At 44.7% G+C, this 23,437-nt stretch overlaps 3 protein-coding genes across 3 annotated transcripts; all 3 read right to left on the bottom strand.

Annotated features, from left to right (window-relative positions):
- Positions 1 to 10,062: 10,062 nt before the first annotated feature.
- On the bottom strand, positions 10,063 to 13,394 carry LOC129593170 (uncharacterized). The gene is made up of 3 exons (XM_055489377.1): positions 13,191 to 13,394; positions 10,975 to 11,284; positions 10,063 to 10,430 (listed from the first exon to the last, which is right to left on the bottom strand). The coding sequence occupies exons 1-3, from the start codon at positions 13,392 to 13,394 to the stop codon at positions 10,063 to 10,065; spliced, it is 882 nt and encodes a 293-aa protein (XP_055345352.1).
- A 1,286-nt stretch (positions 13,395 to 14,680) lies between these two features.
- Positions 14,681 to 16,419, bottom strand: LOC129593206 (uncharacterized). The gene is made up of 2 exons (XM_055489418.1): positions 15,698 to 16,419; positions 14,681 to 15,331 (listed from the first exon to the last, which is right to left on the bottom strand). The coding sequence occupies exons 1-2, from the start codon at positions 16,287 to 16,289 to the stop codon at positions 14,892 to 14,894; spliced, it is 1,032 nt and encodes a 343-aa protein (XP_055345393.1). The 5' UTR covers positions 16,290 to 16,419; the 3' UTR covers positions 14,681 to 14,891.
- Positions 16,420 to 16,470: 51 nt separating this feature from the next.
- Positions 16,471 to 18,231, bottom strand: LOC129593207 (uncharacterized). The gene is made up of 3 exons (XM_055489419.1): positions 17,992 to 18,231; positions 17,392 to 17,737; positions 16,471 to 16,933 (listed from the first exon to the last, which is right to left on the bottom strand). Exons 1-3 carry the CDS (start codon positions 18,190 to 18,192, stop codon positions 16,482 to 16,484), a joined length of 999 nt encoding a protein of 332 aa, XP_055345394.1. The 5' UTR covers positions 18,193 to 18,231; the 3' UTR covers positions 16,471 to 16,481.
- Between the last annotated feature and the right edge of the window lie 5,206 nt (positions 18,232 to 23,437).

Raw genomic sequence — 23,437 nt, 5'->3', positions numbered from 1 at the left:
TTCGCCGCCGAAGGTACGTGGGCGCCCATAAGGCCTCACGTAACACGTCTTTTACAAAAAGTTGGAATAATTGCCGTATCACGTACAGAAAATTTTGTACAAAAGTCAAACAAAACAAACAGGGTGTGTGGTCAAACAAAACTTAAATGTCTATATAGCACTAATATCATGATATTGCAATTCATTTGCGCTAGTTGTAGTAGTATAGACTATTTTTGTGGTTTAATTTACAGGAGTGGCAACAGAAAAGCACGAATTTCAGCTTTCCTTGAATTTCTGTTTATTTTCCTTATTTGCTGTAAAAATACATTCTTGAAAAATTTACAGGCATACAGATATGGAATCATACAGATATGGAATTTACAGATATGGAATCTTTTTTCCCGGTTAAAGGCGACTGGACGTATAATAGAGTCTTTGGTTGGCTTGGTTTGCCGGCGGATTACACGGCTACTGTGTATGAAATCCACAATGCAGTTTGGTCACTGTTTACGGGAGCCCTTCTCAAAGCATTGTTTGGATATCTGATTTGGTGGATATTGATATCTCATTTTTGTTTTTCTTTGTTTGCTTATTATATTTTGCAGGATCAGCAGTAGCCCTTGTTTTCGTTTTATTTTGTGGTTTACTGATTTTACTCCATGGCCCTTGTTGATAGTGCCTTTTGTTATGTTATGGTTGTTTGCTCACCATCCTTCCCTGTGTGATTTTTAAATTATTAGCAGCCGTAATAGTAGTAAATGCAAATTTACAGGCCTGTAAAAATACAAAAAAAACACTCTTGAAAAAATAAAAAAAAAATACACTCTTGAAAAAAAAAATGTAAAAATACACTCTTGAAAAATGTACTGCTTGATGCTTTAATAGTTTGTGAAAGTAGCAAAATACAGCAGACATACAGTACAAGTTTTTCGGTAATCTTGATAGAAACCTGATAGAAGCACTGCCAAGCTGTTGAAATGCAAGGGCGCGCTATCCAGTGGTTGAACAACCTTGCAGTTTCCCTATTTTAAATAATATTACTACTGTGAGCGGAGAAGCGGCTCACGTACAGCGATAAAGTCTTTCAAAGGATTTCAACTTATTGCGCCGTGGTGTAGTGGTACTGCCTACGCGGATCTAACGACGTAGCTGGGGTTCGATTCCCCCATCGGTGCCTTTTTCAGCCGTTTCTCGGTTTCCCTCGGATTGCGCCCTGCTTAGACTACTGTAAAATTGTGAATTATGGAGTAAACACTTAATTTTTCGCCTTTGCTATATTTGACGGTTACAAATCGAAGTTTAAATTATTCCTGCCGTCTAGTATTGCAAATACGCCCAAAGGCTACAATCTGGCAATTTTATTATTTTATTATTTCCGTAACTGGTCACTGGTGGCACATGGGCAATTTGCTGACCGCTATCTTGCTGACCGACAACTTGCTGGTGACATTTTAGTGGCTGACAACAGTATTACTTACCGACACTTTTCGTTGTTCTCACTGCGTGCGTAAAGCGCCAGTCATTTTAGCTAGAGTGGTTTCCGTCTAAAAAGCTGACTAGATGGTGATGCGATGATACGGCGCCTTAAAAAATTTTATGATGTACTGTACACTGTACAGTAAAGAATATTATCCGATTCTGATGACGCTGGAAGCTGCTGCAAGTTAAAATTACTGTGCGACTGCAGAATACAGAGTACTGTACATACTCTAAACGCGCGTGTGTGTTGGATATAATTCATAAGCATATTTCACTGCTGCAGTGACCAGCAGCAGGCTGTATTATATAGGGGGAAATCGATAGCATACTATACACCTTCCCTGTACTGCTCCAGTCATCCGTATGGATTGCCACGTTATGGCAGAACAGGGGTTTTTAAAAGCGCTGCATTTATACCTGCACATTGATGCAGGTACATGTACCGTGTAAGGCAGTGAGACTTTATTCGGGCAATAGCCAATTAAGATAACAACAAGCTTGCGCTGGTAGAGACTAATTAAAAATTTCCAAATTCACACATTGAAAAAACAACCAAAATCATTACTGTCACTTCCAGCTTTCGGTCGCCCGTTTAATGTACCCAAGACAGCAGCTGCATTTCCTCTTATAACAGCGAGGCTGAAACGTTGTCTAAGGAACGCTGTGGATCGAGATTCGCCGGTTAGATCGCGGATTTTCCTACCGACGAAACGTATCATCTCAGCAAAGGCTGGCCCGAAAGTTCCAAACGTTTCAATTGCGAGGGGGTAGAACATATATCCCATATCCTCTACAAATCCGTACTTCCGCCGCTTAAAGTCTTCTGCTAGCTGTGCAACGCTGCCTGACTTCTTCGAGCTGGCTTTCACGTGCGACATAGCCACGGTGTCCCAGCAGGTAGCGTCCCATACTACCGCTTTTCCATCACGCACGGGTATCAGCGTCATGCCGTCTGGGCGCTGATTGGTCTTGTCTGACAATCCCGATGGCTCCATCTGACAAGGAAAACCCGCGGTTTCCCAGCTGCGTTTAGTTTCGTTATTCAGTTCAAGATGCCGGGACCATCGTCCTTTGCTGCTTCCACATGATAGACCGTGGTGGCCGTTTGCTTCCACGTGGCTAGCGCAATTCACACACATGTGCTCCTCAACCACAGGAAGGCCGAATCGTAGTGCGACGCCGATTCTCACTTCATCGTCACGCAAGAATGTGTGGAGACTAGGTGCAGGGAGAGCGTTAAGCCACGCACCAGAGTCCCGGTTCAAGGCGGCAAGTAACACTGCTTTTGCCGTTTCGTTAGTGGCGGCTAATCGCAGTGTTGACACCACGTAATCGATCGCCGGACGGTCCCATGCGGCCTGAAACTTTCTAGCGCCGTCCGTCGGAGGCTCACTTCTTGTCAGCATCGTCCACTGTTGCACAACGGGTGCTAAATGCGCTTCGTTCGTTGACGGATAGACCGAGGAAACCAAGCCGACCACTGAATACGCCGATGCCAGGAAGGCAGGAAAAACTAGCGATTTAGTGGTGCGAATTCCTAATCCACCGTCTCTTACTGGAAGCGTCATCTGGCTCCACTGCATATCACTTACCCGGACGTTTAAAAGGGATGACAATCCAGTGCGTATAGTGTCATCCATTGCTTCCATTAACGGCATGTGCTCATAACATCTCGCGGTGCGAAGTCCATACAACAATTTTGGTATGAACAGGCAGTTCTTGAGTAGGTACAGGCCAAAATGAGCTGGAACGTTTTTCAGTCGACGCAAGAAGTGATCCAGCTGTTCGGTTTTGTTGCTCAAGAACACTTCGCATGCTGCTGAGGTCAAAGGCGCGCCCAGCAACACCAAATCCTCCTCCTTCGCGACTACCATTCCAGGAAATACGTCCAGGACTTTCTGAATGGCATGTAGACGATCCGCGGTAAAACTTCCTATGCTGTAGATTTCGCATTTTCAGTGATAATCAACTAATTGTAAGTGCTGCAGTCAGTGCAGTGACAGTAGGATTTGCATTTTGTTGTGGGCAGAATCGTGGGAGTGTGCACAAATCTTTTTCGAAAAGGCACATTTAACACTTAAATTGATTCCCGTAATTTATTCTTCATTTTGCAACCAAAGTTGCGAGAAGAAGCCACTTGTTTGCCCGAAAATCGAAAATCAAAAGGATGGAAGATACGAAAACTTTCAAAATGTGAGCCAAATCACGGTGCCACACCGGGCGGTGACATCTGCGTCACTCGCCGGAAGTTTATAAAAATCGTTTTCTAATGTTTAACTCTGAGGTCTTGGTGAATTTTCATGTAAAAAAAAAAGAGGTTTCCTGGAATACAGGGCAGTTTGAAGGTAATCACCCATAAGCATTTCAAGATACGCTTGTTAAAGCGACTTTTCAGCAATCAATGTGCAGGTATAAATGTGGCGCTTTTAAAAACCCCTGTTCTGCCATAACGTGGCAATCCATACGGATGACTGGAGCAGTACAGGGAAGGTGTATAGTATGCTATCGATTTCCCCCTATATGCAGGCTGCAGATGCGCTTAGGATGCGGATGAACTGTTCACAAAACTAAAAATAGCATCCTACTGCTACACAGTTTACGGTAGCTGTTACATTAACTACACTATACGCACCACGAACGCTGCGCGTCTCATGGGTCTTAATTGCGCTTCCTTCTCGAATCCCGATACGTTAATTTACAGAGCCGGTTCAGATGTACGTAAGCTGCAGGATGTACAAATCTTTTCGGAACGATAACAGTTATGATGTGTGCGTCAGCTGACACACCCAACGAAATAATTTTTTGTGAAAAGTCGCCACTTATCCGAAATAATCCAATTCAGTCCGGGTCGGCAGCTGGAGCAGGGAATGTAACGGCGGCTGATGCAGAGGGGAAATGTATTCACCTTTGAGTAGGTTTAAGCCCAGTTCAAGTCTTTTCAGAATGTATGTATCTCGGCGACGACAAGTCATTTGGCTGCCGTTTCGCGATCATTCCAGCAAGGACTTGTTTTGAGAAGTAGTTCTCAAAAACGTTCCTCGCAAGAATGTCTGTTGAATGACCAATCTTAATCCGAAATTCGATAACAGTGCCAGCTGAACAATAGTCCACGTCCGTTCGGAGTGAGGTCATGAATTAACAGTAACGCTGAACACTGCGTCACCACCATCGCCGAAGCAACCAAAGGACGTATTCAAAACAGCTATTTTCCGGATGGCCACCATGTGGTTTACTGTAGAGGGGATCATATGAGTTGATATACTAATACAACCATCAGGAAACGGGCTATAATACAATGTAGGACTAAATGGTCGCATAGCCCCATACCCAGCATTCTGTACGCAAGCGGTGCAGTGCACTTGTACCAAACGGATATTTTGAACTCAGTCGTACAGTGCACTGCGCTGCATTCGTACTGAATGTGGAGATGTTGGGTATGCGACCATTTTGTCCTAAGCTGTACCTGCCACTCCGATTGTTATGCACACTCCGATTGTCCATTTAGCCACACTCCGTGTAGCTAAATGGATGGATCTTCGGATTTTGAAAGATACAGTAGCCTACATCGAGCGCGGTTTGAATTTGGATGGGTGACCACTCTGAGTTCAGGCTGCGAGTGCATGGCAAGGCTGTGTGCGACGTGGTTAGTCTGCATCAGCGCTGACCGTACTGAGTGGCGTGTACGTTTCTTCGACGCCTGGGCTTAAACGGATCCTCCATGGTTCAACTCGCTCGTCGCATCAGGATAAAGCACCCGCGCTCCATTCCTCATTCGACTACGGATACGGCCGAACGATACGGATTTTGTTGTCTATGACCCTATAGCGTTTAGTCTGCGTGCTTTATACACGTTTATGTCAGTGCTTAGCCATTGTCTAGTGTGCCAGTGCATGGGTTTAATAATGCTGCAATTCTGAGCTGTGTTGTATCATATGCCTTCTGTAGCGGAGTTTGGTAATGAGCGTGTGTTGTGTTCGGCCAGGTTTATATTCCCATGCTGTGTATGCAAAACACAGCAGGTTAATGGGTTACCTGCTACCGAGATGAAACTATTAAACTATTAAACTAAAACTAAACAGCCGGGATTTCCTAGCTCCACGGCCTCCACCAGAGAATACCAATCTCCTGCAGCCCCGCGACTGCCACGAGCACGTAGGCCCAACTGACGGTACGGCGACATGAATAAACGGTGCTTTTTCTATCTGCTAATACGTGCTTCCCATCCGGATACGGCAAGTATGGGGCACAGACACCGGAAATTGAAGCTTGACGCTGCCGCTTGACTTGTGTCCATTTCCCACGGTTTACAGTGATATACATAGGATCTATTGTATAATTCTATAGCGACCACAGTACACTGAAAAGGCATTATTTTTGCCTTCTCGCATCACAGTTAAGAGGCATTCGTACAACTACAGTATTGCGATAATGATAATACAGCATCTTCTATTAAATTAATGTCGTGAGGATAAGTGCATATGGCATAACTAATAATGGGTATAAGGTACGAACGAGAAACGAGAAATTGGCACTGCGTTTCCGATGATAATTTAATTCTAAACTCCGAAACTACCAAAATTAGAATCAAATGCGTCCAGGCTCAGTTAGGTGGATTAGAACGCAATATCCATGGATAAAAACCACAACCGAAGAATAAGAAATCAACAGTGAACGACAACATTCTACAAGAGACGAGCAAATACTGCAGCCGTAAAAGTACGCCAGAATAGTGCTATTTGGCAGCACGGGTATTTTGCGGCGGCGGGTATTCGGCAGCGATGACGAAGACGGCGGTGCCGGTTCCGGTTTGCCGGCACGTCTGCAGGTGGCGCACGGAGCGCCGGCACTCCGCGCAGCCCTGCACGTCGTCCAACTGGATGAACTGACCCTGCACCGCCACCGCCTCGCAGTCGGCCGGCGGGACGCTCGCACAGCCGCCCATCCTCGCGTTCCGCTGCGATTTCGAGCACGGATCGGAGAGCGCTAGCAGCGCGGTGCTAATTACCATCCACTGAATGCAAGATGACACACTTCCAATCAAGTTCAATGGAATGGCCTCTTTAAACTGTAAATGTTGTTAGTGGAGTAATCAAGCGCAAACAACACTGCAGTCTGGAAAACAACAGAAATATCAATGTAAAGAATTAAACTGGTTCAGTATCGTCATTACGACCTCGGCTCTACCAAATAATTTTTACAGCGCATATCTTGTTAGTGACATTAGCGCTATCTTAGAATTTATACCACTACGTACTCTGGGATAAAGAAATCTCACGTTAGTGGAAATCAGATGTAAGAAATAACACGCATATGTCAACAGAAGAAAACGACGGCCAATCAAGTCGGGTAATTTTGTTTTGTTCAAGTCTTTTGCAGTAAATTCAAACTTACTTTTCTAGCGACAATATACCGTATTTATCGAATTAGAAGCCCAGGGTTACAAATAGTTCAAATGACCCAAGGGGAGGGCTCCAATTACGGGCATGGGCTTGTATTTAGGGGGGGGGGCTTCAATTTTTCAAACCAGCTTTTTGGCATTTTTTAATATGGGCTTTACGGTATTTAATTAAGCCCATGGGCCTCTATTTCGGGGGGGGGGGGCTTATAACTTTCAAACGACCCTAAGGGTGGGCTCTAATTACGGGGGGCCTGTATTTTGTGGGGGCTTCAAACTCGATAATTACGGTATGCATCTGTAAATTGCTTTTTAACCGGGAAATACGCATTCACGATATTGTGCTTCAACTCGAATACCAGCCGGAAATCCGAACCTGATAAAGTACGAACGCCAACCGATCTCGGTAGTGTAAAGCATGTAGTATACGACTCGTACTCCAACTAGAATAACTTTTAACCACTCAGTATAGTTGCATAAACTTCTAGAAAACCAAAAACAGAAAACCAGTCAAACTGATGAAATGAACCGGTTCAATTCGTCAGTTCGGGCCTCCAGTTGCTCCAGTAGCTCCAGTAGGGGCGTTCCCACCAGTTTCAGTTGGAGTATACCTCATGCTTAAATTATAGTCGAACAGAAAGTACGAGCAAGTTCTTACCGGTTAATACGGAAATATCTCATAAATTAACCAGCAAACACATCACTGTACACGGTGTGGAGAACACTGTTCACGGCCAACATGTATTTTATCCCGTTGCGTGCAGCAGATGGACGATTCGTTATGTTCCGTTATCCTGAGAGATGTAAGAAGAAAAGAAAATCCTTGTAAGAAGAGGAGCACAGAGCCCATCAATCTGACTGCCTAATGCCTATTTGTCATTTTTACGGGTGATAAACTGGGAAGCCTGGTGAGTCAGACAAATGGCTGCAGCCGTGCTGACGGTTATGGAAGAATTCGCGTTTGTTATTCTCGCGCTGTATAACAAGCCACCCTACCGGGCGGCGCGGGAAGGAACGAGCTGGCGAATCTATAGACATCGATCGATGGCCAGCAAGCGCACAGCGACTCGCAGTGGGCCAACACTAAGGTCAGCACGTAACGCGACCTGTATTCTTTCAACTTCCCATCGCGCTGCCTGCTTTATATGTGCCTGCTTTATAGGTAACGCTGTAGCATGCTGCGTGTCCTACGTTCCCGGCACACCTGCAGTACTCTTGCAACCGGCAAGCGTTTTCCGGGATGATTATTCACGCCGCTGATGCGAGTGTATCCCTTATCGAACGTTGTCTTTTACCACTATGTACCAGCAATTCGAAAACCGCTACGTCTTTTGTCCAAGAAAATTTATTCCCATTTCGGGATTCAACATTTGAAGTAAATGCCGTCGCCAAGATTTAAAAAAAAAACAGTTGATGTAATCGTAATAATTTGTGAGCAACGCGGGCAAAGATGCCGGCAAAAATAGACGGAGGTTTGACGCTCGTTTGACACTTGTTTAAGCAGTTCACTATGTGTGCCTACCTGTTACACATACACATAAGAGCAAACGTGCGCTACATCAAGACGCCGGCCCATACGACGCTGAATCCCTACTCCAACGGGTAATGGTTTTGTTGGGGGCCGTCGGGCACAAGCGGGAGATGGGAAAATCGTCGTCAGGAGGTTCGCCGGCACCGCCTCCGACTTCGCCTGAGCCCAAATATGCCGACCTGTTTGCGATCAAAAACCCGCAGCACCGCAGTCGTTTCCGCCCAAGCGCTTCCGTCCACAAACAAACCACAATACCGCGGCAAACCACATTTAATAGGTACGAGATTGTGCGCATTGATTCGTCGCCATCAACAGTTACTGTATTGCCTCAGGTTCAAGGAACGTAGGAAGAGGCGTGGCTAGCGCACACGGACCGCCGGCCTATTTGATCTTAAAACGGGCCGACGATTCGTGTATGCTTCCCGGCCACTGGAGCGTTCCTTCAACCTGTACCATTACAGACACAATACATGGTAATAGATGCGTAACACGTGTAAGCTGGCACGAGCTTGCGCATATGCTGTTGACCTTGGTTCATGATCATAACACTTTCGGTATATAAACCAGCGCCGTAACATTCGTATAACTAAACAGCTGTATGTCTATTAGAAATATTATTCCTGCAAAGAACTGTCCGTTGATGTTATTGGTGCCGTACGTAACAGTGAAAATATTTATCTTCGGACTTTCATGCTCAAATGTGGATTATTAGTATTGTACTAAGTAGTAAGGTAGTATTAATGATGTACATCTGCGTATGTAACCTCCGGAGATGCGCTGATCATATTCGTGACCATGAAGTGAGCCACCTCCAAAAGAACAGGAATAAGTATGCACTCCTCGTGTTTCGTTCCCGTTAATTTCGTTTCTATCTTTTGCAAGTCAGAATAATACAACAACACAACGAGTTTACCTGACATCACATCAAATGTGTTCGTTGTGTCGTTTCGGCTTTTACCCTTTTCCGTGTGGAAAATGGATATCTATTGTAGGCTATTTATTTACGCCCGGCATTGAGGACGGTGCACATCAGATCGGTCGTGCTGCTGGCGCCCTCTATCGTAGCGCGCTTATATATATAAAAACATGGACGTCAACGCTAAGCATTCCAGTCAGTACAAATTATTCGCCGGCCTCTGCGGTTCCCGCCTGTAATAATATCGTACCAAATGTACCGGGAAGCTGATCCCGGAGGCGGTTAAGATTTTTTTCCGGCTGGCCTTTCGCGGGGGCTCCGCATCCGGGATGGAATTATTTAAGGAATTCCCGCGAAATACTAATGTGAGGAAAACATTAAGACCGCGGCTAAACATAAGCAGAAGAAGGAGAAATTTGTGTGATTATGCGCTGAGATCATTTTTATTCAATTCTGCGGTACAAAATAGCAGAACGCACCGGCTTCGATTGATCAGAAAAAGCGCACTTATAAAAAATTCGCCAGTTGTTGCTCTACTTGCTTTTTTGCGCATCGCGAAGACCACAAACCGGTTCTTACTCGTTGCAGTTTGACTTAACGTTGCTGCTGCAGTACAGCTGAGTATAGAACAGATATTCCAAGCCATTCATTTTCAGGAAACCAAAGAAACATTTTTTTATAATGAAGCGCGTCCGTTGTCCAAGACAAAGCGCATCAGCTGCGCCAGACTCGTGTTATGCCAGCGTAGCATATCTTCGGTTAAAGAGCAGTTGTGCGAAACAACGTGGTACGCCGCTTTCTCCCGCCACTCAAAGATCCCTCGGCACGCCACAATCCCGTGGTGGAATTCAGCTGAGCGTTGGCCTCGTTCTGGATGACCGTCTCGTCAATGTAGATGCGCTGCCGGTAGGTGTCGCTGCGGTTGCTGTTGAGGATTTCAAAGGGCACGGAGCCGCAGTTGTACGTCCACTCGGGACGGTAGTCGCTGCGGTAACGGCGCAGGATGTCGGCGATGAAGGGCGTCTGTGGGCGGCAGGCGATGAAGCCGGCGTTGAGGGCGGCAGGGTTGTACCGCGGGTGCTCCTTGGTGGTGATGCAGTCGTGCGTTTGCAGCTTCGCCAGAAGAGCTGCAAAAACAACTTTTAAAAACTATCAAAATAAAGACGAAATAAATATAACTATTTTAACGTCGTGCAAATACAAGTATTTTACAGAGTGTTAAATAAAGACACACTAAAATATATATTTGTATCTGAAGCTACAGCATCTGGAAAATGTAAAATCGAGAAAACTTTAGGAATATGACCTATGTTACACCAGGCACATTTAAATATTTCAATTTAATTTTTCCGAAGTAAGAGAAAACGTCCTACAGCTACAGAAATTAAAAAAATGTTCAAAGACAATGAATAGGAAATACAATTATTCATATCAGCATATGTTAAAGGAAAACTTATGCATAATGTTGAAGGTTAATTAAGCAATTACAATGGAATAATATACAATTAAATTATTACTACTTGTGCCTTAATTCTAAAAATGGATGGAATATATGTGTAAGAACATAACTAAATATAAGAATAAAATTCATATAAAATGTCATAGAATATGTCGAATACTTAAATAATTAATAAGAATTAAAAAGTGTTAATAATAATTAAATAAGCGTACTGGTGATATTGGGCAACAAGAAGACATCGAAATCCAGATACAGTCCGCCGTACTTGTACAACGAAATAAACTTGAATATATCGGCCTCGTGGGAAATATACTGATCGGTGGGGTTCAGCCGCCGTCCGTTGGAGTGGTAGCGCCGACGGGCCGGTACGATGCGCAAGGCGCTCCATTCGCGGATCAGGCCGCTGCAGGCATCGAACGGCCAGAAATCCGGGTAGTTGGTGTGGAGGTAGAGGTGAGTGGGGCGCAGGAAGGCCAAGATGGAGAGGACCGGCGGCGGTACAGGCGGACGAGGTGCACCACGCTCGCCACACAGTCACACAACATTTTTTGAATATTTTGTGAAAATGAGTTTCCCCCGTTCTCTGTATGACTTAAATGGTTCAAATGTTGTTTGGACAAAATTTATACCTCAGTTTAAAACGTTGGTTAGCTTTGTGGAAATCCTGAATGAGAAAGTGGAGCAGCTGACGGCCCTCAACAAGACCCTAACAGAGCAGTTGGCTCAGCACGCCGATGTGTCGTCTTCTTCTGTAGCTCATCACTCCCCTGATGCACCTCCGTCCCTGGTTAATGTGGAATCGATTGATAAAACTGTGGAGGAGCTCTGTGAAAGAGGGTTTCTGGTTGAGTGTGCAGTTGGTCACCAGTGGAATGGGTTGGATGATTACATGAAGGAAGACCCCGATTATGTGAAAACTGTGGACGAACATTTTGGAGTGACAAACTATTCGGAAGACATTCCTGGCTTGAAACAGGCGGGTAAAGTCTGGAGCCCAAAGAGGATTGTCCCTGCGAAATTCAGAAAAGGACAGCTTGCCCAGTCACAATCGAAGAACCCTACCACATCCACGAACCATCCTGCACTGGCGATAAAATCACAGTCTTACGCTTCAGTTATCAAGAAGGGACCGAAGGTTGTGCGTGGCAAGCGTACTGGAACGAGTGAGGGACCCTACACTACAAGCTAAGCACCAGCCCCATGCGGACTTTTGTGTGAGAGGTATACCACGGGTCGAGGATTCGAAGTTTGACAGTGTTAAGGACTATAATGCGTTCATTGCCAAACAGCTGGAAGATGTAGGGATTCCTACAAGATTTGTGAGTGTGTACGTTCCTGCTCGTGGAGATAGACGATCTTCCACGTTTGCCCGCATTGGTACGTTTAAAGACATGGCGAAAAAAATTTTGGAACCTGAGATTTGGCCAACAAATGTGTTTGTGAGGGAGTGGGTATACTGAGTTCTGGTGTTTAAATACGCTGATGTATCCTTGTTTAAAAAGCTGCTGTATTATTGTTTAAAGCTTGATCTGAAATACTGTGTATTCTGGAGAATTGTTGTTGTTGTGAGTGTCTGCTGCCCCGAATTGGGATTTTTCCCTGAATGTGTGCGGACGTTAAACCATTAAACTTAAACTTAAACCTGGGAGGGGAAATTAGATCGTATTACAGATTACACCACAGGAAAGCAGAAAAATTAGTTGATAATTAAAAAAAACATTTACGGAGATGTGGAAGGAAGTGTGTCGGTACATGGTACCAATACGTGTACGGAAACTTTCGCTTTCGCGCATTCCCAAACACTTTCTTGAAGTTTAATGCATTCTGTAGCCAAATGATTTGTATACACTGGCGTGAAAACCGTTTGCGCGCTCTAACATTCGGTTGAGGAGATATCGTTGAAATAAAATAATTAGTATTAATATAAAATAGTAAGTGTAATTAATATAATTAATAGATAATAATTAGTATTAATATAAAATAATTAGTTGACCTCCGGGCGTTTAAACTTTTGAAATGTTATTTCACCGGTATCTCATCAATCGGATGTTGGTCGCACAAACGGTTTTCACGCCAGTTTATACAAACCATTTGGCTACAGAATGTCATAAAACGATGCGAAAAGATATTTGGGAGTCCACGAAAGCGAAAGCTTTCGTACATGCACACGAGTTTGGTACCATGTGGCATGTATACCGACCCACTCCCTTAAGGACCGTTACATTGAAAATTAATATTAATTTCCAAATATAGTCGACAGACTTAAAATAGTACCGTTACTGGTTATACTAAAAAGTAGCACAAATTTTTACAAATTAACCGGAAAATAATTCAAATGTTGTTATTACTTAGAAAAAATAAGAGTTACAATTTCCCACCAGCAATTAAAATTAATAACGAAAAAAATATGAATGATTTTAATTCTTACCGGTAAATTGTTGCCGGTAGCGGCGACGATGGGCTCCACTTCGGGGTTAGCAAGAAGGGCTTCCAGGGGAATATTTTGATAGGCCAGATTAGGATCGTCACGGCTAAGCCATAGGGACGCCGCCAGGATGAAGAGGAGGAACAACCCGGTAATGGAAAGGATCAGCGCGAGTTTGCGCAGCGTTACCGAATTGTTTTGGTGCATTTTTCCGGTGTACATGTGCAGTAGCCGTTGGTTCCGCAGAAACGTATTGCTGATGCTGGAAACGTATTGCTGATGTTGCTAGCCTGGCTGTTCTCGGCCTAACAGAAACCCCGGCAGATATGCACAGATATCTGTCAAGCGGCAAGGTTTCTTGTCCTACTTATTGACAAAAGACGAAGAAACATATCACGAAGCCATGTTAAATTCTCGTGGCCATACTGAGTGTAAGCGTGGTGCGATATCTTGATTCACTCTAGTGAAGTAGATGCCGCGGAGCTGCGTCGGCTGACGTTCGTGTAACGCCCTCAAAAAACACAAAAAAATTCTCTTGACAATCAACACGTATTCATTTGTAGGCGCTACATGAAGTCATACCAATTTTAGATCGGGCATGGCATAGCACACGTTACGTAGAGCAGCGTGCGCGACGTTTTCGTACATCAGACTCCGGCGTGTTACTTCATCTAGCAGCTACAGTACTTCGTCGAAAGGACCACACGATAGAATGTCTTGCGGTGTGATATCCTGTCAAGTAAATGTTCCGCGAAGAAACATCGGTCCGCGAAATGACCTTGCCGCGAATGCCTTCGACAATCACCAAATGTCCTGCGCCGACTCGTCCTCGGCGAAATGTCGCGGTACCGAAGTAGTAATTACGGTAAGGTTAGTACGTAGCGCAATGCACCTGTGTTCTCTCCTGTCGCGCTGCAGGGCTTTATGCGTCGTTAGCGATGGCGCGTACATTCGCCCCCCGGACACCTACAGTGCTGCTTAACCCGGCAAGCGTTTTCACTGATTTGGTATAAGCGTTTTCCCATGAAACGGTTGTGTGAAGCCGCAAAAGTTATCGGTATCAGTACCGCAAGAAACAAACGGAAGAAATCCTAAGAAACCCCCTTGCGGAAACCGTAATACCGTACGTAGGCGCGAGAAATGGGATCATATGGATTGATTTTGAGTAAATGCGGAAAAATTTCTGAAATATACAGAGTACATTATATTTTTATTATGTGGGTAGTGTGGGTGGCTGGGTACAGTTGTAGGACGTTACGAATGGAGGCCTGCTGCGCTTCATTCGTACCCATGATGCAGCTCACTAATGCCCGACAAATCTCTGAATGATGTTGGAATATCGTTTAGCTTCGCGATATGTACAGCATCTGTTCACTACTCGAATGCAATCCGCGACCGGATCGGAAAACGAAACAGGCAGGATTGAGGCTAACCTTATTTTTTTAGTGTCCTTCACTATCCATCTTTTTGCCGTCAGATGATAGACTGACTCAGAACATAAAGAATCATTTTTGTAACTTTGCGTAGTCCAGAGACGGAATCTTTACTAATATGGTACGAGTCTACAGACAGACTACGTTTGTCATGTTACAGTATATTAGACTTGCCGGTTTCAACCGTGCAGCGCCTACGTAAAAATACAGAGTAAAAGAAGATAACCTAAGAAACCTAAGAAATCTAAGAAAACGCTGAGGTCAAAATGGATCAGTTCGTCATGAGAACCGATGACGTCCGCCCGGCATCGAACACCGCACGCATCAAATCTGTGAGACTGCTGGTGCCCTCTATCATGGCGCGCTCTCCGAAGGAGCAGTTGTGGAATAGGGAATGGTAGGCCGGTTTATCCCGCCAATTCACAATGCCCCGCTCTTCCCACATCTGTTCGCGGTGGGCGTGGTCGGGATGGTCGTTGATCTGGTCGTCGACGAAAACGGTGCGTTGGTAGATAGAGGAAGTGGAGTAGATCTGCCAGGGCACTTCGCCGCTGTTGTACACCCACTGCTCCGGCTTGTAGTCACTCACGTACCGCCGCAGGATGTCGCCGATGAACGGGGAGCCGGGATGGCACGCCAGGAAGCCGCTGTTCAGCTTGTCCGGCTCCCGCGACGCCACACAATCGTACGAATCCAACCGCGATAATAGTTCTACAATTTCGGCAAATTAAAGTCTAAATTATGATAAATATTTTGCATAAGGTTAATTACTAATTTGCTACTCATTATAAATTAAATTAATAAAATAATTTATATTCATAAGTCATAATTAATATTGGTGAACCAATTATTCTATTAAATATTATAATCATTATAATCATTATTATTTTCTGTAAAATAACTAACATACCAAGCAGCGCAAAGAACAACCAGCGATTATTCATTATTCACGATTTAAGTACAATGTGCCGCTTACGATTTATTTGAAAGCGAAAATCACTTGCCAAAAGGTTTTTCATCGGCTGGAGTTGCAATTTGTTATCGATTTATTAAGGATAGAAATCGAACAAGGCTTACTGGTAATATTCGGCAGGATAAACACATCAAAATCCAGCGCAATCCCGCCGTATTTATACAGCGCAATAAACTTGGCCAGATCCGCTTCGTGCGCCATATAAAACTCCGACGGGTTCAGGCGTTTCCCGTTAACCGTAAACCGTCGCCGGCTGTTGACCAGCTGGATACTAGTCCAATTAACCATCATATGTCCGCAGGAATCGAACGGCCAGAAATCTGGATAATTCGTATGCACGTAAACATGGTCTGCCTTAATATATAAAAAGATGGACATTAGCGCTAAACACTCCACCCAGCATAAATTATTCGCCGGCTTCTCCGGTTCCCGCGGATAATACCGCACTAAATGTACCGGGAAGCGGTTCCCCGAGGCGGTTATAATTTCGTCATCGGTGTTATCGGGGAAAATTTCATCTGGTAATAAGATTTTAGGGTTGACCTTTCGCGGAGGCTCCGCATCCGGGATGGAGTTGTTTAAGGAGTTCCCGCGAAATGTGATTAATGTGAAGAAAAACATTAAGATCGCGGCTATACATAGGCAGAAGAAGGGGAAATTGGTGAGATTATACGCTGAGATCATTTTTATTCGCATGTGCAGAATGTACAACAAAATGCGTGTGATCAATAAATCGCGCGTAGTAACAAAAAATTCGCCGGTTGTTGCTCTACTTTTTTGCACATCGTGTAGACAACAACCCGGCTTTTACTCGTTGCAGTTTGACTTAACGTTGCCGCTGCTGCAAAAGACGTTCTACTGCCATCCATTTTCATAAGAGAATAATTTCTATAAAGACGCGCGTCCGTTGTCCAAGACAAAGCGCATCAGCTGCGCTAGACTCGTATTATGCCGGCGCAGTGTCTCTTCGTTTAACGAGCAGTTATGAAACACCGCGTGATACGCCGCTTTCTGCCGCCACTCAAAGACCCCTTCGGCGCGCCACAATCCCGTGGTGGAATTCCACACGGCTTCCGCTTCGTTCTGGATGACCGTCTCGTCGATGTAGATGCGCTGCCGGTAGGTGGCGCTGCGGCTGCTGTTGTACAGGCCGAACGGGACGTAGCCGCTGTTGTACGTCCACTCGGGGCGGTAGTCGTTGCGGTAGCGGCGCAAGATGTCGGCGATGAAGGGCGTCTGCGGGCGGCAGGCGATGAAGCCGCTGTTCAGCGCGTCCGGATTGTATTTCGGGTGCTCCTTGGTGGTGATGCAGTCGTGCGTTTGCAGCTCATCAAGGAGAGCTAAAACAGCAGCATAAAAGATTGACAATCATCGAATGTTGCCCACATTTTACAAAGCTTAATAAAATTTGTTTTAATTGCGATTTATTGAAATAAATGTACAGTTCCTCGTAAGTCGTATGTACATTCATACAGAAGTTTAGATTTTAGTAAATTTAAACTATGTAAATTAAATTAAATTTATTCGAAAACATTCATTTGTAGAGTTATGTATGTACTGTTAATTTGTAACAAGACACATACTCACAATAAAACGATTTTTGTATTCAAACAGCCAAAGAGAGAAATTTTATTTTAAAAAAATTAAAAAGAATCATTAATTTAAATCGCCTATAAAACGTTTATATTTATTACATTCAAAAATTAAATGACGGAGTAAATGTATAATGCGACATTGCTGCTTAATCATAGATAATTAATAAATTTAAAAAAAATGTTCAGTAATTCCATCTGCTTACTTGTGATATTAGGCAGTATAAAAACATCGAAATCCAGGAACAGTCCGCCGTACTTATACAGCGTAATAAATTTGATCATATCGGCCTCGTGGGCGATGTACTGGTCGACATGGTTCATGCGGCGGCCGTTGGCGTGGTAGCGCCGACGTACCGGTACTACGCGCACCGCGCTCCAATCGCGGATCAGTCCGCTGCACGTATCGAACGGCCAGAAATCGGGATAGTTGGTGTGGAGGTAGATGTGGGTGGGGCGCAGAAAGGCCAACATGGAGAGGACCGCCAGGCACTCGAACCAGCAGAGGGCGTGACGATCGGACCGGCGGCGGTATAAACGGACGAGATGCACCTGGGAAGGGAAATTTTCTATGTCATGCAATAAAACCGAGGAAAATTAGAATAATCCAAATAAAAAATGTTAATAAAATATTATAATAGCTATAGTAAAGACAATAATAATTTGGAGAATCGGCTGAAAATACTAAGGCAAACTGAATGTGAAATATAGCATATCAGTAATTATAAGAAGACAGACAAGAGCTTTGAAATCAATTATTGAAATTATTAATATGTAACGGAAGTATTAAGGACAGTATTAATTACCGGTAAGTTGCTATCGCTAGCGGCGACGATGTCCGCGGCGCTGGGATCGGGGATTATGGCCTCCAGGGGCAGGTTGTGATAGGTCGTATATGGGTCGTCGCGGCTGAGTAGAAGGGATATCGCCAGGATGACGAAAAGGATCAGACCCACAATGGACAGGATCAGCGCGATTTTACGCAGCACTAACGAGCTATGGTACATTGTACCGTTTGTGGCCGTTGGTTCAGTTAAAAAGTGCTGCTGAATGGTGAAGTTGCTGGCTGACAGTGCGTGCCGCAACAATACAGCGCACCGGCAGACGTACGCCTACCAACCGGCAAACGTTTGTTGCTCTACTTATTTCCACTGAAAGACGAAGACACACAACAGCACTTTAAATTCACGTGACTGTGACTGACTGTTAGCTGAGTAATAATAAGCAGTAAGTACACGTACTACGATACTGCATTGTCTTAAAATTAATTCCCTGGTGCGAAACTGCGAAGGTACTGTAATAAAATTATTAATAAGCGACGTTAATGTACTTGTAGAGGCGTTGCATGATGGCAACCTTTACTGGTTCTACACACATCGACAATAGGAGAAAAAAATGCTATTAACAATTTAGTATTTACACGCATACAAACGTTGGCGCGCCAGCAAATCAGCAATTCTATCGGAAGCATCTTTCGGGGTAAAAAATCAAAAAGGAAAGGAATGGAATTTTCGAAATCTTTTGGAAGTGGTTGGCACTGCGCTGCCGTACGGAGCGGTTGCAATAGCTTCCTGCGTCGGCAGTCTCTTATTTCCGTTATTCGACATGGCAGCTTCCCAGACGCCTCCCAGGCAGAGAAAATAAACCCTTTAACTGTTATGGGAAGTGTGCCGGTACATGACACCAAGTTGAGAACCACGTCGGCGCCCTCTCAAATATTTTGTTGCTTTATTTTGTGACCTTCTGTAGCCAAATGATTTGTACACGTTAGCGTGAAAACTGTTTGTGCGCACAACATCCGGTTGAGGGAGTTGGGGGTGAAATAAAATCCCAAAAGCTTTAAACGCACGAAGGTGTACCAAAAGTCTCATTATCTACCGATCTTCGCCAAATCTTGCATGAGAACACACATGTAAGAGGTGAATATCTGTACACACAGCAGCCGCCCATTCGCCGCCTACCTGGTTGGCTCAAGCTCTAGCACAAAATTAATATCTTATCTTCGCCAACACCGGCGATGGCACAGTGGCTGTGCTACGTGGATCTCACTCGGTAGCCAGCGGTTCGATTCCGCTCCATCGCCATTTTTCGGAATTTCCTCAACAGACAGGACTTCATCTGACCGCCCTCCCTCGCTGAGATCACCACGGACAGCCGACTTATGGCTGACTTTGTGATACACAGCATTACGAAGATTGTTTTTACATCGAATCATGTTTCCACCATGATTTTCAAATTTTTCAAATAATTTATGAAGTACCTGAAGTTTATTTTCTGGTACCATATAGTTTGGTACCATGTAAGAACATTTGCCATAGGAAACAGGAAAGCACCATAGGAATTTTTGTTAATAACCGGCAGATATACAGTATCAGGCGGCAAACGTTTACTGTTGACAGTCAGCCATATGAACGGGTAGAGTCAGGAAAATATGCAGATGCCGCATTAATTGGTCATATACATGTACAAATGTATTATGCACATCCAGCATGTTAGTCAAGTGGACATTGCACTTGAGGCGAGCGGTATTATTACATGGTAAAACGATATGAAACATGTGACCGGAGAGGAGCACGTCAATTTCCCAAGAAAGCGGAAAATTTATTATAATGTCTTCGTACCGTAGCGTCAGTTTCAGACCAGCCTACTGTCTAATCCCGGCGCTTTCCGAGCAATCACTGACAGGATTGACGATCAAAAGCTTTAGATAAAAACAGATAAATCTACGCGTACAACGACGTACATACAAAAAACAGGCATACTGCTGCATCAAGCGTCAGTTTACCGGGCGAGGCGAAAACACTTATTCAGTTTTCTCTCTGTATATTTATCAGGAATCTCAACTGCACAACTTCTGCCTGCATTACCAGCAAAATTACACAAAACCTTTTTGTCTTACCATGGGCTACCGTTTATGCAACGCTGTTCCGTCTCTTATAACCAAAGCGATCTTTCAGCGGGATAGCGTTCCACATCCAGTTTGGGAGAAAATACCCCCCGTACCAATCGTCGTCCGTGCATTCATGAGGGTCGTCTTCATGACAATAAGAATCCCTCTCAAAGTCGAATTCATCAACTGCATCGTACGGAACATATTGACGGACCAACGTCTGCACGCTATCATTCGTTCTCTTTATACGAGTACAATCCATTATGACATTTTTCGTAGATATATCAGGTACAGCCACTGTATGGGTGATTTCGCCGAGCATTTTATCGTAAAATTTTTGGACATCTTCGCAGCTTATCGGCGCAGTACGAAATCCATACATCGTCCGACCACGTTCGTTACCGGTGATTTTGGGATGAAAAGTATCTACGACAGCCCTTTCTCCCCTTGCTTGAAACACAAGATCGCCCTCTTTCTTGTTGATAAAACAGGAGATATTGTGTCCAGTCCAGTCAGCGAGATGATTTTTTCCTTGGCGTGCGAAATCTAATAACGGAATACGGCATTTTTGGACAGTTAGGCCATTTTTGGAAACGTTTTTCTTCTTATTAGCGCCAAATTCGGCAATGCGATGGGTCCGCAAATCGGCAGTAGAGAACGTGGGGTTAACGGGGTGCAAACTGGTCACGAAGATTTTGTTGCCTTTTATTTTCCTGAAACAAACCGTCAAAAAAGGAAGCCGCATCACACGTATCGGTAATCCGGATTCTTCAATCCAACTGTTCCGTATGCCGGCGACTTCATTGATATCAAGACCTGGAAGGAGCAGATCAAAGCCCTTGTGAAAATAACGAGCAACACGCTGCATTTTTCTGTAGGAGGAAGAAAAGCTCGCTTCAAAGTGCAGATTTTCCAAGCTTTCACGGCCATCTTGGGATAAGACCACTTCACTGCGGTAGTAAACAATTTCCGTACACGTTATGTGGATGGCTTTAAACAGGTCGTACAGTCCAGGACAATAGAAAAACTGCACCGGATAACGAAGATACGAAGAGCTGATGGTGTAAACACCTTTGTACCGGGTCACCGTGATGTCATGTTGACAAAGAAGACCGGTTAAACCGGACACTGCTTTGATGTAGCGCATTAATTCGCCCACAAACTGCCTGACCCGATCATCCAACTGCGTTCGCGCTGATTTTGCCATGGTCTCTTTATCACTGCTGTTTAGTACTAGAAATAGGTCGATATCTTTCGGTTCTCGTCCTATTAGCACATCGATAACACAGCCACCCGCAATGGCAACATCGGTCAAACTAATGTGGCTGAAAGCGGGAACTCGGTCGGTAAGTCGCTTCCAAAATGTCGAAGAATCTCGAATTCCTATGGTCGGTCTTGTTCCAGCATGTGCGGACGTCAGAGTTGGATATTCTTGATAACGATGATAAGAATAACTTGGTTCGGGACTCAAATCATCCAATTTGTAAAAATGTGGTTTTTTTATCCAGGAGCGGTCCGGACCGCCTTCTGTAGGGAAAAAAGTTGTTTTAAAAGCAAATATTAGCCATTATGGGAAGTGGCTATTTTGCCGCAGTGTTTGCGGCTAAATAGCCGTTTGGCTATTTTGCCGCACTATGGTGGGCGTAATAGCTTGTTGGCTATTTTACCGCACACTGCGTTAAAATAGCTGCTCAGCTATTTTGCCGCACTATGGTTGGCAAAATAGTCAGTTGGCTATTTTGCCACACCATTATTGCAGCCTGTCTCATTAGTTGCCGCGCACTTTCAATGCGCTCTGTACGGTAAAGTGCCGGATGTTCTGCAAAACAGCGTTACTTACTTAAAACAGAATCTCACAGAGCGTCTTACAGAGCGTTACAGAGCAACTACTCAGTAGACACTCCAACTCAAAATGTGTTACTCTTAGTCGAATTAACATTTATTTTCAAAGCAAGCATGCATCGAAGGTTTTAGTCCAGCTTTCCGTACTGTAATCAACAACACAACATAGAGGTTAACGATTGTAAACAGCTTTACTGAGAAATCAAAGTGGAGCGAACAGGCAGCACGAAAATGCCCATCTGGAGCGATCTGCACCGAGCCTGATCGTTGTAGCGCTGTATTTTATGGCTACATCCGAGCAAAGCCCGTAGGTTCACCTCCGGCCACCAGGTTACTCCGCGTGAGGATCCCAATAACAGCCGGCATCTCAGGCTACATATCCAGTCCGGTAAGAAATCGTGATTACCTAAAATCACTGGCTTCCTGGACCTGTATGGGGTATTCTCGGTTGATCGAAGTCTAGGTCCATACTTTAGGGGCTTTTTGGCTTTGGTCAGGTCCAAGCTCCACCGTCCGGGGTTCTTCGCTCGTACCGTACGAATACCATTTCTATAACGGTCAGTGTGACCGAAGCCTATTGGGTCAGGGTCCCGTTAACAGCTGGTATGCTACGTATGGTTAGTCCAATCGATCCTTACTAGTCGATTATATTGCTTCTCTGTTATGAACATCCTCCTTGGTGATGGAAGATAAAAACTGTCGTTCTGCCGGGACAAACAAGGGGGTATCTCTTCCGGAGTAACCCCGGTCCGGAAATATAATTCTCGTTCGACCGTCAGTCAAGAAATGTCCATCTGCCTGTATACCTCTAAGCCGGATTTGTGGTCACTGTGGGAACCAGGCAGTTTTGTTCAAATATCTCGTTCGGCGGAAACTGCGGTGACGTTTCGTAGGGTGACTGGTATAAAATTCGTATGTGCCGGGGTTTCAGTAATTCGTTTCAGCCTGACTGAGAATTCGTCGCCGGACATTTCTGCCTGAACTTTAATTCGTAGCCATACGTTTCGATCGTCCGGCTACTAATTAGTGGTCAGGCCAAAACGTCCGGCTACGAATTCTCAGTCAGGCTGAAACGTCCAGCTACAAATTACGGTCAAGCAGAAACGTCCAGGCACAAATTACGGGTCAGGCCAAAACGTCCGGCTACGAATTACCAGTCAGGCTGAAACGTCCGGCTGCGATCCGACGCAAACACAAAAAAAAATCGGGTGGGCAAAATTTACGGCGGACGTTTTGGCGGCCCCCGGACGTTTTGGACGGTTTAGGCGCCAAAACGTCCGCCGGACGTCTCAGACGTCCGGACGTTTTGGACGGTTACACACGTCCCCATCTGGGGATGTGTTAAATTGACATGACAAAAATTCGATGAGGTTCGTCTTAGTCCTTAGTAGGCTGTCGTCATGTCTGTTTACCGGTTTGCGGTTAGCTTTGTCTTTTATCGACATCGGTCACATCACGGTTCGCCTGTGGTACCCTCAGTAAGCTGGTGGTAAACTCGGAGTCCGTATGAAGTCTGGGTC

Source organism: Paramacrobiotus metropolitanus, unplaced genomic scaffold (genome assembly GCF_019649055.1).
Source record: "Paramacrobiotus metropolitanus isolate TYO unplaced genomic scaffold, Prichtersi_v1.0 Parri_scaffold0000060, whole genome shotgun sequence".
NCBI classification, from domain to species: Eukaryota; Metazoa; Tardigrada; class Eutardigrada; order Parachela; family Macrobiotidae; genus Paramacrobiotus; species Paramacrobiotus metropolitanus.
Note: the sequence above shows the minus strand (reverse complement) of the source record. Positions and strands in the feature narration are given on the sequence as shown.